This window comes from Manacus candei, unplaced genomic scaffold (assembly GCF_025592945.1).
Source record: "Manacus candei isolate 608988 ecotype Guabito, Panama unplaced genomic scaffold, ASM2559294v1 h1tg000159l, whole genome shotgun sequence".
Classification (NCBI taxonomy): Eukaryota; Metazoa; Chordata; class Aves; order Passeriformes; family Pipridae; genus Manacus; species Manacus candei.
This window is the reverse complement of record NW_026138207.1, coordinates 4,403,000-4,415,939: the sequence shown is the minus strand read 5'-3', so window position 1 is coordinate 4,415,939 and position 12,940 is coordinate 4,403,000. Positions and strand designations below refer to the sequence as shown.

The window sequence follows — 12,940 nt, the reverse complement described above, 5'->3', positions numbered from 1 at the left end:
AGGTTTTTCACGTTACACTGGCTGCACATCTTTTCCTTCAGCCTACGTGTGCCCAGCCTTACCGCTCAGAGTCGGGAAGGGTCCCTAACCTTGAGGCTAAACGGCAAGACCTGGATCACATCCCTTTGCTTGGGGTTACATCCACCTACAGCACAGTGGCCTTAGGTCTGCTCTCCACTCTGGCAGCCCTGGGCCTTGACACAGGGTTTTCCATTTCCAAGTTCCTGATGGTGAACACTGTGCTACCGTTCACCAAGGCAGTGGTTTCTGTTTCATGAACACAAGCAGGTGTATCTCAGATCCCACAATGTAGCACTGAGAGCATCTGGAGTACTCAAAGGTTGAAAGCCTGATGAAGCATGGAATAATATTCATTGGAAGGGACTACTAGAGATCAGTTAGCCCAGGCATCTGCTCAGAGTTGGATCAGTACAGAAGCCAAGCCTGTGAGTGTTGCCACAGAAGGAGATTTCTCAGGCCTTTGTGGATAGTATGTTTCAGTGCTTCATCACCCTCATAGTGAAAATGTTTTTGTTTTTATTGGGGTCCTATCTCAAGTGGAGAATTCCCTAAATCCATACAGCTCTCCTGAGAGCTGTCTATGGTGTGAACTGTCATTAGAATAATACCTCTGGACATTTTCATGAAGAGGATTAATTAAAAGAAGTTGCAAAGCAGAGCCAGGGAGCAAGGTAGCAATTAGACAGCCTGAACAATTATACATCTGGTGTTGAAACTCATTTCCTGTCCTGGCCCATCAGTATTATAAATATTTGGCATAGCTGCGCATAATTTCCTGAAAGAGGCAAGATCTATTATGCCCCTACAAAGTCTCTCAAAGACGCTGTGAGTCTGGGATTTGGGAATGGTTGCCTCAGAAGCTTTGCCCCTTTCTGCTCCATCAATCAATCGTGTGGTCGAGAGATTCCTTTAGAAGCCCCTGCTTAGGCTAACAGTAGGGAGCACTCCAGAAAGCCCAATGGATGTTGCTGTAGGGGGAAGAAGCTGAGCCTAAGCCATTTTGCTGCTTGCAGTGGCAAGCCTTGTGCTCTGTTCCCACGGATAGGTAGTGACCTGAGCTGAGCACAGTCTGGTTGCACGGACAGCACTAGAGTCAATGCTGTCCTGCCCGATGTTGTGACCACCAGGGACAACACGGGGGTGCCACTTCCACAGGGATGGGCAAAACAGTGACCAGTGTGGAAGTACTGGACCTGGTCTGTATGAAGGCAATTGCCCATGCCTCCCTATCAGCTGAAGAGCAGTAATGTTCTCCAGTGAGACAACTGAGTAAACTCCAGTGTAGTCCCCTGTACCAGCATGAAGACTTTTATTACTTAACCTGGCAGGTGCAGATAATAAACTGGTTAGTAACCCCAGCTGTAGACACATCATTAAAAAGTACAGAGAAAAAAAATGATCTTTTTTTAGGAATTAAATCCAATGGCTAAATCACCATTAATAGAAGAAATAATAAAAGAGAGGCTCAATTTGTTCAGCCAAGTTGTTACATGGATGCTAGTGGTCTTCTTACAAAAACAAGTTGGCTATGTTTCCTTATTTTTCCTGCAAAGAGGGTAAGATGTGGGGCCATAGGTATTTTTTAGATGTAGCAGGAATCATATGGCTGTCAATGGGTTGTCTGAGATTGAGAACTGGAGGGATTTTTAATTATACTTCTTCAGAAACAGAGCCCAGTGGTCTCATTTTGACCAAAGTGTCTGAATTGGCAGGAGAGATGGATAATTCCAGCGAGTAGAATCTGAGGCTGCCTGCTGGGAATTTCACCAGGGGACCACTATCCTCAAGCCACCAAACTCGTACAACTACAACTTGCAAATCTGTCCTGCCTTGAGGGTTGCTGATCTTGTCATCTTCTGGTCCATGTTCCCAGATGTACTTTAGAGCTTAATTGTTTAATTGTACTATTCACAGTGCCTGAAAAATAAGTTTCTCACCACAGCTGCTACAGTATTTGGAGACTCATTTTCTAGAGCATCGGGTCTCGGTGATAAGGCTCTCATGCTTACAGATTAAATTTATAGCTGCTGTGAATGACCCAATATAGAATTACAGAATGTTAAAGATTGGAAGGGAACTTAAAGATCATCTAGTCCCAACCCCCATTGCCATGTGCAGGGAAACCTCCCATGAGACCAGGTTGCTCAAGGCTTTATCCAACCTGGTCTTGAACACTGCCAGGGTTGGGGCATCCACAACTTCCCTGGGCAATCTGTTCCAGTGTCTTACCACCCTCACAGTAAAGGATTTCTTCCTAAAATTCGGACCTAAATTTCCTTTCTTTAAATTTGAACCCGATACTCCTTGTCCTATCACTATAGTACCTGACAAAGAGTCCCTCTCAGGCTTCCCTGTGGCCTCCCTTCAGACACTGGAAGGTTGAAATGAGGTCTCCAAACATCCTTCTCTTCTCCAGGCAGAACAGCCTCAACTTCCTCAGCCTGTCTTTGTAGGAGAGGTGCTCCAGCCCTCTTGTCAACTTCTTGGCCCTCCTCTGGACTTGTTCCAGCAGTTCTGTGTCCTCCTTATGTCAGGAGCACCAGAATTGTTACAAAGTTTTAGGTAAGAGTTTATTTTATATACATATATATATAGAGAGAGAGTATATTTCTGCTGTGCCTTTTGCAACCGGTCTTGTCTATCTCGCATTGGCTTTTTTAGCCACCAGCGCGCTTGTAGCAAATGTGGGTAAAGCCCTTCCCAAACCTTCGTTCGCGAAGCCTGGCCATGAATGAATGAGTTATTTAGCTGATAAATATATTATCACCTAATACATTATTATATATTATTTGGATGAGAGTTACACAGTTTTAGGTGAGAGTTTATTACAGCTGCAGGTGAGCAAACGCTACAGCCCGGCCTCACGCACCCGATGATTTACCGTGACAGATTTCCCCGCCCCGCCCTCAGCAGCTGCGCGCTCCCGCCCCGCCCCCTTGCGCATGCGCAGTCCCGGCCGACCCCGCCCCCCCACGGCCGTTGATAGGGGCGGGGGCGGTCCCCGCCCACTCGTCGGGGCTGCGCGCGCCGCACGGTGCGCGGGAACTTGCGTAACGAGCGGCGGCCGCGTCGCTGCTGCGCTTCCTCCGGCGCTTCCTGCCTGCCTCTCCCTGCACTCCTGCTCCTGCCCCTCCGCGGCGCCGGGCCGTGCCCACCGGCCGGCCGGGAACCGCGCTCCGCCGGGAGGCAGCCCGGGCGCGGCCTCCGCCGCCGCGGCGGCGCCATGATGAGGCGCACGAAGCCCGAGGTGGAGCGCTACGTCGCCTCCGTGCAGGCCGCGACTTCGTCCCCCAGAGAGGTGAGTGCGGCCTCGCCTTCCCCGCTCGCACCGGGCCCGGGGGGCGCTGCGGCCGCTCCGTCGAGCTCATCTGGAGCACTTCCCACACTCGCCTCGCGTGGGGCGGCAGCGGCGGCCCTGCCTCGCGTCCTGACGGGCGGCCCTCCTCCCCCAGCGCCGCCGGGAGGCCTCGCTGCCCGGCTGGGCCGGGGGGCGGCTGCTCTCGCTGCCTCTGCCCTGCCGGGGTGCGGGGCGGCCGCGCTCCGCCGACTCCCGCGCCGGACCCGGAGCCTCGGTGCTGGGGCTCGGTCTGCTCCGCCCGTCCGCGTCCATGGCGGTAAGAGGAAAAAGGATTCCTCTCTGGAGACACTCAGACCCCACCTAGACGTGGTCCTGTGTCACCTGCTCTAGGTGACCTTGCTTTGGCAGCGGAGTTGGACTAGGTGATCTCCATAGGTCCCTTCCAACCCGAAGTATTCTGAGATTCGGCGAGTTACGGTGTCTCTGTAAGAATCTCTGAGTCCTGATTTACTCAGGATCTCTGTAAGTCGAGAGAGCTAGGGGAAGCTGCTGAGAGCAAGGGTCGTGGGGTTTCCCTTACCGGAGGTGCTTTCCCTAACTGGGAGCAATGGTTTACCAGAGCTGCGCAGCTGGTTTTTACACCTGGTAAGTTAAAGAGTCTACCAGTTCTCTGAGTACTGAGTTCTTCAGTTTTGTGGTAGTTTAGTTCCTGAGTTTCTGGAGTTTCTCTTTCTTGGGAAGAGAATTGAAACAAGGAAGATGTGAGACACTTTCAGTTTCTTTTTATGTGCCACGTGATTAATATTCTTGTCTGTATAGCACTATTAAAAGAGGAGGAACTGGGAAAAAATAATCTTCCTATTGTATTTTAGTAACTAGACAGGACGATGAGGAATTCTGCATGACTTTTTACCATTTTTCATTATATCTGGAAAATGGTATACAGGTCTGATGCAATTCATGGCAGTTATTCCTGAAAGATCCTGTTCTGCTGCTCTGAATTGATTTTATTGTGGAATTACAATATTCAGCACTGTTGTATAGCGTGAATGCATCCATGTTCATCGTTATGCAGAGGGACCTTTAGCAGGGCCAGTGTGGGTCCTCATGATTTGTACTTCTTTTCCAACAGTAACAAAGTTGTTCTGTGGATCGTGTAATTGACTTGAGTGCTGTTTGGAGCAGACCGTGTCAAGGACATCACTGTCAGAATCATGGGTGCTTTTTAATATTTTTGATTTTCCTAGTGAAGTCAGCAACAAAATAAATCCTTTTCTCCTCTTATACTTAAGACCTACTGGTGCATATTTAGTTTGTTGTCTTTTTTTTTTTTTATAAGTAATGTTTACAACTAATTGTATAAGCACAGTCAGTGGTCGAAAATGTTACTGGTGTTCTTATTGTGTTGATTTTAGGAGGAGGGTGCTTATAAGACTGCAAAGCATTTATTTTGAGGTTTCTTTTCATCCATGTTTAAAAGGAGATGCCAAATGTGACTCCACTCTGACAAATTTCAGTGTTGTCTTTTTATAACAGACTTCAAAAATACAGGCTGAAAACTCGAAGTATCTTGGGAGGCCTGCTTTTATTTTTAATGACTTTTTAAAATTTTGCATGAATAGTGCTGGTAATAGAGGGAGGGAGACTAGTAATTCAAATGTATTCAAAATGTACACACTTGTTTGGAATCATAGATGTAACTAGTTCCAGTACTTTTTTGTTTAAAAGCGAAATCTACTTTTGAACTGATATTGGGAGTTGAAGCTGTAAATTTGTCTGGTTTAGCTCTACCTTGAGGTTTTTTCTTGTAACTTTATCAGTTCTTTAGCCCATTCCTTTCACTCCTTTCCTCCTATTTATGCTTCTGACATCTTGCCCTCTGCCAGCTCTCTGTGTTTCTTTTTCTTTTGCCCTTGTTATTTCCTTATTCTGCCTCCCCAAAATACCTTTGGAGGTGTTTCACCTTTTGCCTGTATAATGTACATGTTCAAATTATTTTAGTCAGAAATAAACTACTGCATAAATACATTTCTTGCCCAAACTGAGAATGACTTAAAAATTCCTTTTTCCTTAAGTATATTTAAACAGCAGTGTCTGATGACAGTATATTACAGCAGGGCTAAATGACAGATATCTCTTGGTTGGTAGGATTTTTTTTTCCTTGCTACATTGCAATGAAATAAATTAAATGTAGCAGACCCTATTCTTCCACTCTCTTTAGTGCGTAGTGTACGAAATACCACATGTATAAAGGCTTGTTGCTTCTTCAGTTGTAATCTCTATTTTGCCTAGTAGCTTTTGCCAATTATAGCAAAACCTTTTACTCTTCATTCTTAAACCTACATCTTTCAAAAACAAACCCATAAGTATGACGAGTGGATTTGAGCTGATAACTAGTTGTCAAATTCAGTCATCTGAGTATTAGGCATTGCTGAAAAGAAAGGTCACACTATGGAATTACTTTTGAAGTACTATGTGTCTAAAGTATGTTTGTCATGGTTTTTCTCCTTCAGAAATCGATGAAAGGATTCCTCTTTGCTAAGCTGTATTTTGAAATAAAAGAATATGAACTTGCTAAAAGGTAACATGTGTTGATGTATGTTTGGTTTTTTGTTCTTTAAAATGTAAAAGAAAAGCTAAGTTAATGTGAAGTAGACCAGAGAAAGCAAGATCAATATCATGCTGCTTTAAGGTAACAGTAAATGTGGATATTGAGTGCTATTTAAATATTTGTAAAACAATAACTTAAAAGAAGGATAGTTATGTGGTACTGGAAAACTTACCAGGCTGAAGTGGCTTTTTTTCCCCCTTCATTGTATTGAGTAGTTCTTACCATTTCTGCAAACTTCTGCTTTGTTGGGTTTTTTTTGTTGTGGTTTTTTGGGGTTTTGGTTTTGTTTTTTTTTTTTAATAAACAGAAATGGTGGCGAGTAAGTAGCATTAGTACATGTATAAGCTGTGTTGCTGCTAACTTAAAGGTCTGGCCAAAGTATCTAGAACAGAACATGTCTATACTTCCTGTATGGTCTGGCCAAAGTATCTAGAACGAAATACATCTGTACTTCCTGTGTGGCAGATTAAGTTGCCATTATAGCTCAAGGTGGGAGGGGAAGCCTTAATGAAAAATACTGGTCAAGTAACTGACTTTTTTTCCCCCTTCATAGATACATATCTACATACCTCAATGTACAAGAGAGAGATCCCAAAGCACACAGATTTCTTGGACAGATTTATGAAGCTGAGGATAACATAGAAAAAGCTTTTGGGTGTTACAAGGTAAGTATTACACTGACCCCTAATATCCTGCTTTATTTCTTCTAAATGGACTTCTAAAATCCTTCTGTGCTGAACATTCTCAAACCTATAGAAGAAAGCTTACTCCTGGGAAAACTATTACATTTGACAATGGAAGCACATGAAGCACTGCAGAGAAGATTCTTGACTCGATATCACTTGCTTCAGTAGTATATTTTTAAGTCGCTTCTTTGTTTTTTGTTCTAGTCTTGATCTTTGTGCTGCCTGCTGTTAAATTCTCCCCTTGTCATACATTGCAAACTGTGATAACAACTGGAGTCTAGTTGCTGCTGTAAGACTGTAGACTTAGTGTGTTTTTTGGTTGGTTGATTTTGGAGGGGCAGAAAAGAAGGGCAAATCTGATTTTGATTAGGCAAGCAAATTCTCAGTCAAAATGCCTTTGTTCTGGTTTTGGAGAGAGAGACTGTGTGCTCAGAAGTCTGACCAGTACAGCTTTATGAAGTGGTATCACACTTCTTAAACTCTGTCTTTAATTTTTCTTTTTGAAGTTTCTATGCCTGGCTAGACTAGAGGTCCTTATAGTCCTAATGCCCATATATAGGAGTAGCTAGTGGCAGATGCAATGGAACTGGCTTTTGCATTATTTCTCTTAATGCTCTTCTGGATTCCAGCAGTTGCATCTGGGTGCTGTAAACTACTAGTGGCATTTGGAAAGGCTTTTCTTATATATTCTGTATTTATAGGTCTAATTCATTAGAATAGAATGTTTTTGGAGGTATAACTCTTACCTGTTCTGTATGGATCATAAGATCAAGTTGCCTTTTTATTTTTTTTCCTCTTGTATGGGGAAAACTAGCGATCCGTGGAGTTGAACCCAACACAGAAAGATCTTGTATTGAAGATTGCAGAGTTACTATGCAATAATGACATTACTGATGGAAGAGCAAAATACTGGGTTGATAGAGCTGCTAAGCTCTTCCCTGGGAGTCCTGCTATTTACAGGTTGAAGGTAAGTTCAAAATTACCTCTGGCTTTAAGAAACTTTTTGCATCTGACCAGAGTGCTTTTTGCATGGCACCTCAAGCAAAACTCTTCCTGGCTAAATTGTTTTAGAATCATTAATATTAAAATTATTAGATGTTACATTCTTTGTAGTTTGACATTTTTGTCTAGCTTTCAAGAAAGCTACAACTACGAGCTTTCATACACTATTTAATGTTTCAAGGTTAATCCTCTTCAAAAATGCTGAGAAATTTTGTTAGTTATCACAGTCAGAAAGTTAAGACTGGATAAGCACTACTTATTCTTTCTATTGTGTCACTTGCAGGAAGGTTCCAGGCCTGTGAACTTGAACTTTCTTGGTTTACACTGCTTTTATGTTTTTAAATAAATATTATGATCAGCTTTGTGGAATATGAGAAATGCTGTAGTTCTCAAATGCCATGTAAATGCTTTCAGCCATGCAATATCTCTTTTGCACAAGTATATTAATTTTGTATAGCTAGTCAGCAGCCACATTGAAGTCTCAAGATGTTTGGGTTTTTTAAGTGAGGTAGTCTATGGCAAGGTATGCTGTCATTGAACCAAGTGGTTTGAGAAGCATTTCTTGCCCTGGGTAAGAGGTAAATTCTTCTGAAGATTTTCTTCTGTGATAGTTATATACATGTTTAACTATATGAATATTTAATCAAACTTTATATAAAAGCTGAAAACTATTATGAGTAGTGTAGCTTAAGTAAGATGGTCTTTGTAGTGAAGACTGTTACTGTAGTTGCTTAGGAGACTCATGTGGTAAATTAAGTATTAACACATTGCCTTCACGTGTTAACAGGAGCAGTTACTGGATTGTAAAGGTGAAGATGGGTGGAACCAGCTTTTTGACTTGATTCAAGCAGAACTTTATGCAAGACCAGATGACGTCTACATAAACATCCGACTAGTTGCACTCTACCGTTCAAATAATAGATTAAAAGATGCTGTGCTCCACTGTCAGGAGGCAGAGAAGAAAATACCTTTGCAGTCAAGCTTGGAATGGTGTTCCTGTGTTGTAGAGACATTTGAGGTGTTTAATCATATTTTGATCCTGTGATAGTCTTCCATATCTTTTTATCTGGTCTGTTTCTCTTAGTGTCATTACTCTGACAGCTATTTCTCAAGGGATTTAACTCCTTCAAATGCAAGTCTGCTGAAACCAGTGGAATTACAAAATACTTCCTGTGGTGGTTTTTTTAATTGGAATTTCCTCTCTAAAATTAAGCTTTATAGAGCTATTGAGTTTCTAACTACAAAAGCAGAGTTAGATACAGCAGTTCCATTAGGGATAAAATTACTCAAGCAAATAGTTCCCTGGAACTTTGCTGCTGAAGAATATGTTAAGATCTCACCTGTGAAACTGGATTATGCAGTAAATGCTACTAGTGTGTTTTGGAGAAGTACTGCCCTTGCCTTCATGGAAGGATGACTGTTCCTTATCCTGTGATGAACTTTCTTCTTTAGGAATATCTGGAATCTTTACAAGACTTGGAATCTGATAAAAATAACTGGAGAACTATCAAGAAAGATCATCTGCTGGCCTATTCCAGCTTTGTCAAACTCACACTTTCTTCTAGAGATGTTCAGGAATGCAGAGAGGCACTTGAAAGGTACTGCTTAAACTTTCCCGTAATTAAAAAAAAATAACAACCTCTTGGAATAGTTCGGGGTTTTTTTGTTTCTGGGTTACAGAACATCTGCCAAGCTTCTGTTTCACATATTTGTGGATGGGAGAGGTGATTCTCTGTACTGACCACTAAGAACGGTTCTTATATAGGGTGTGAACCCCAGGCTGTCTTTTGACTGAGATACAAGCCTTGTTTGAACGGTCAGCACACAGCCATGGAGAAGACTCATTAATATCCTGGGTCAATTAACTTTGTACCTTCTTTCCCTTCAATAAGAAAGTATTGTTCTGTGCTTCAGCAATTGACTAATCCAGATTTTCTAGACAATTTGAAAAAAAACACACACCTAAAAAACTCAGAACAATCCAAACAAATCCACAATATAACCCTCAAAGTGGAAAACCGAACCCACCTCTTGTATATCAGCTTTGTCCTGGTTATTTTATTGTAAATTAACACAACACACTGGAATAGTTGGGAACTTTGTTCTTACTGCAGATGGTTTCCTCCCTTCACACTCTCCTTCAGATAAAACTAGTGGTATTACAGCTTACTTCAAGGTTTACCATCTGTGGTGCACCTAGAATAGTACAAAACAATGTAGTCAATATATTAAGGTCTGTGTTTTTCTTGCCATTATCTTCCCTTTCTTACTGGCTTTTACTGATTTATATTTGTTCCTAAGTTGTGTAATGGCTATTATATTGCCTTTTGTAAAAATGTTCTTCAGTTTGTTAATCTTCGATGAGTATTTGAAGCAATACAGACAATGGATGAGGAATATTTAATACTGAAGTATATTTTATTTATTTTTCTCCTTTGACATTGACTTTCTGGGTTTTCTGCTGCTGATTTATTAGAGCTTTTCAAAGTGTTTACATGTGAAGCACTTCCAGGTCATGGCAATGCTAACAGCCAGTATAGTTTTGCCCAGTAATTGAAAGAGTTTATAATTGTTTTCTGGAAAGCCTCTCTTGAGTGGGGATTGTATACTTGTCTACAGCTACTAGAATTTCTGCAGTGCCTTATGTTTTTGAAGAGCCTGTACAGAGTATTTTGGACTTTTCTGATAAACGAAGGAAAAGAAAGAGTAGAGTGAATAGTGCCTTCTGCAAGTCTCTACATCTGCATTAGTGAACAAGTTTATCTACTTGGTTCAGGAGAATAGTTTTGAAAGTAGCTGTGAAAAAATGTGCTGAAAAAGATTATAAATATGTAGATAATGTTTAGTGTGTTTACTTTCTAGTAAGCAATAGAAACATTACTGACCACTTTCTGGTTTAAGCAATAGAAACATTACTGACCATTGACTCACAAATTTACTCAATTCACAGTTAAATAACATGAACCAATAATCACCTGCTATAGCTTTTACCAGGACTCTGTTTTGAATGAGTCTTCTCTACATTTTAGTTTTGACCGAGCACTTCAGTCCATGAAACCATATGTGAATGGGGCTGATGAGTTGTATCGTACCTATGTGGAAATGAAAGGACAGCTGTACATGCATGCTGGAACTTTGCTGCTGAAAATGGCCCAACACAATGAGGCACAGTGGAGAGCTGTATGTGAACTAGCAGCATTGTGTTATCTCATAAGTTTCCAGGTAAGTGATTTTTCAGTTTATGCCTTTAGTTGATGCAGTTCCTGAAATGTTCTTCCTGTGCACATGTTGAACTCCTGTTTTCCTGAGATGAACTGAGTGCTTGTCTACCTAAAGGAGGACTCTGTCCTCACTCACATTTGTTTAAAAGGTTTCAAATGACATGAATAGGGTAAAAGTATACCTTCAGCTGTTTCCCTTGTCAGAGTAACCTGATTCTTAAAGGTTAGTGCAATTATTTTCTGCAGTATATTCCCTTTTCCGTAGTACAGCTGAATACTCACGTTGAGTGTTATTGCTATAGGGAGGGAAGGAGAGGAATTCAGTAGTTCCCATATACCTTTTGTGTAGGCAGCAAAATTAAAAATATCAAGCTCCTTTGCATATGAATTCTTTGCCTTGATCATCCTTTTTATGCCATTGCTTGTATTCCAGGTATTACTTGCTCTTGTGTACACTTAATATTACTTTTAGTAGTTGTAATTGCACACCTATGGGCTTCGGGTGGATTCTCTGCTCTCTTCACCCACCCCACACCAGAACAGAACCCCATCCCTGGATATGTGATGCAGTACCTTCAGAATGAATGATGTCTGTTTTCCTTTGGTTTCCTAATGCTAAAAAGACACTAGTTTCTTAATTTCTAAGATTATATTTAGTTGTTCTGCTCCTACTGTGAAAAAGCTGTAACAATTTTCTTCTTACTTCACCAGGTTCCTCAACCAAAGTCAAAACTAATAAAGGGGGATCAAACTGGACAAGATGTGCTAGAAATGATGGCCTGTGATCGAAAAAGCCAGTCTGGTAATAAAAATAGCTGCATAGTTCCATTTTAGTGTTAGAGTTACTGTAAAAGATAAGTAATTTGTTAAAGAACACATTGTAATCTTATAATGTTACCACCACAATACGCAATAAAACTCTAGATTCTGACTACATGTGTAAATAAAAATACTAGTTTGGTTCTGACACCAAAAGTGTTTTTTTTCCCCTCTTAAGCATGCTGGTAATGTGGTTTGGTTTTTTTTTTCCCCAAGAGTGGTGGAGGTTTTTTCCACATTCTTGACTCTCCAGCACACTAAGGTAGAACTTAACTTTTATGGTCTCTTGATCAACTTGAAATATCTTTTGCCTATTGATACTATTTTACAAGCATTGTTAACCCCAAGAGGAAAAGAAAACATTACTATTTTTTTCCCCAATCTTTTCATCTCGTTTTTCAGCTTTGTTCTTTTTGCTGCTAAGTACAGACAGTTTTTCAGTCTACAAAATTCTTACAGGACCTAAATGAAAACAAATGAACCCATTAAACATCAGGTTCAGTTATTTCAGAATGGATTTCGTTAACACAAGCTTCTGCTTCTATTATAGCTACTTATTTTAAGGTCAGTTGCAATGCCCCTAGAATAGTAATGGTAGGATGGCTTTGTTTTCTGAAAGAGCTGGATTTGCAAATGCCTTGGCATTGTTGTCACTTCGAGCTTGGAAAGCCTATGTGCTGATACACAGACCTAATTACAAGGAGAGCATATCTTAGCAGTCTGTAGGTTTCATAAGGGGAAATCCTGATTCCTGCCAAGCCTTCAGTAGCAAAGAACAGTCCAGTGTAGCAAATGTTACTTTCCTCATGTCCACTGCTTTGTTAATGTGAAGTGTATTTCTGTTTTCTAGGTCATATGCTGCTGAACTTAAGCCATGGCAAGCAAGACTTCTTCAAAGAGATTGTGGAATCATTTGCAAACAAGAGTGGTTCATTTACATTGTTTGATAGCCTGTTTGAGAGTGGAGCTTCAAGGGAGAGATCTTTTATTGGCACAGATGATATTGGAAATGTCAGTACACAAGCACCAGTGCAAGTGGAACTCAATAAATACGATATTGGTAAGAGGTGTTACTTTCTGAAACTCAACACAACTTCGTGTGTTGGAAGTTCTTCTACAAATACTTCATATTGCAATGAAAGACAAATACCTGGCATAGCTGTCCAAAGTTGCCCTAATGTCCTAGGAAAAACTTGTACTTTGTTGCAAAGTAGAGAAGTGCTTCTTGAATAACTCCTTTAAGATTTCTGGAGAAGGAAATAGGTTGGCTAAAATTAGTTAC

General features: G+C 41.1%; 1 protein-coding gene across 4 annotated transcripts in view; it reads left to right on the top strand.

Annotated features, from left to right (window-relative positions):
* Positions 1 to 3,017: 3,017 nt before the first annotated feature.
* Positions 3,018 to 12,940, top strand: part of RGPD4 (RANBP2 like and GRIP domain containing 4) — a 33,160-nt gene continuing 23,237 nt past the window's right edge. For all 4 annotated transcript variants that reach the window (XM_051772724.1, XM_051772722.1, XM_051772723.1 and 1 more), the window contains exons 1-9: positions 3,018 to 3,319; positions 5,833 to 5,900; positions 6,484 to 6,595; positions 7,431 to 7,583; positions 8,406 to 8,636; positions 9,071 to 9,216; positions 10,648 to 10,840; positions 11,551 to 11,641; positions 12,509 to 12,718. In XM_051772724.1, coding sequence (XP_051628684.1) covers positions 3,245 to 3,319; positions 5,833 to 5,900; positions 6,484 to 6,595; positions 7,431 to 7,583; positions 8,406 to 8,636; positions 9,071 to 9,216; positions 10,648 to 10,840; positions 11,551 to 11,641; positions 12,509 to 12,718 — 1,279 coding nt within the window. In that variant the 5' untranslated portion in view covers positions 3,018 to 3,244. The remainder of the gene's footprint in view (positions 3,320 to 5,832; positions 5,901 to 6,483; positions 6,596 to 7,430; positions 7,584 to 8,405; positions 8,637 to 9,070; positions 9,217 to 10,647; positions 10,841 to 11,550; positions 11,642 to 12,508; positions 12,719 to 12,940) is intronic.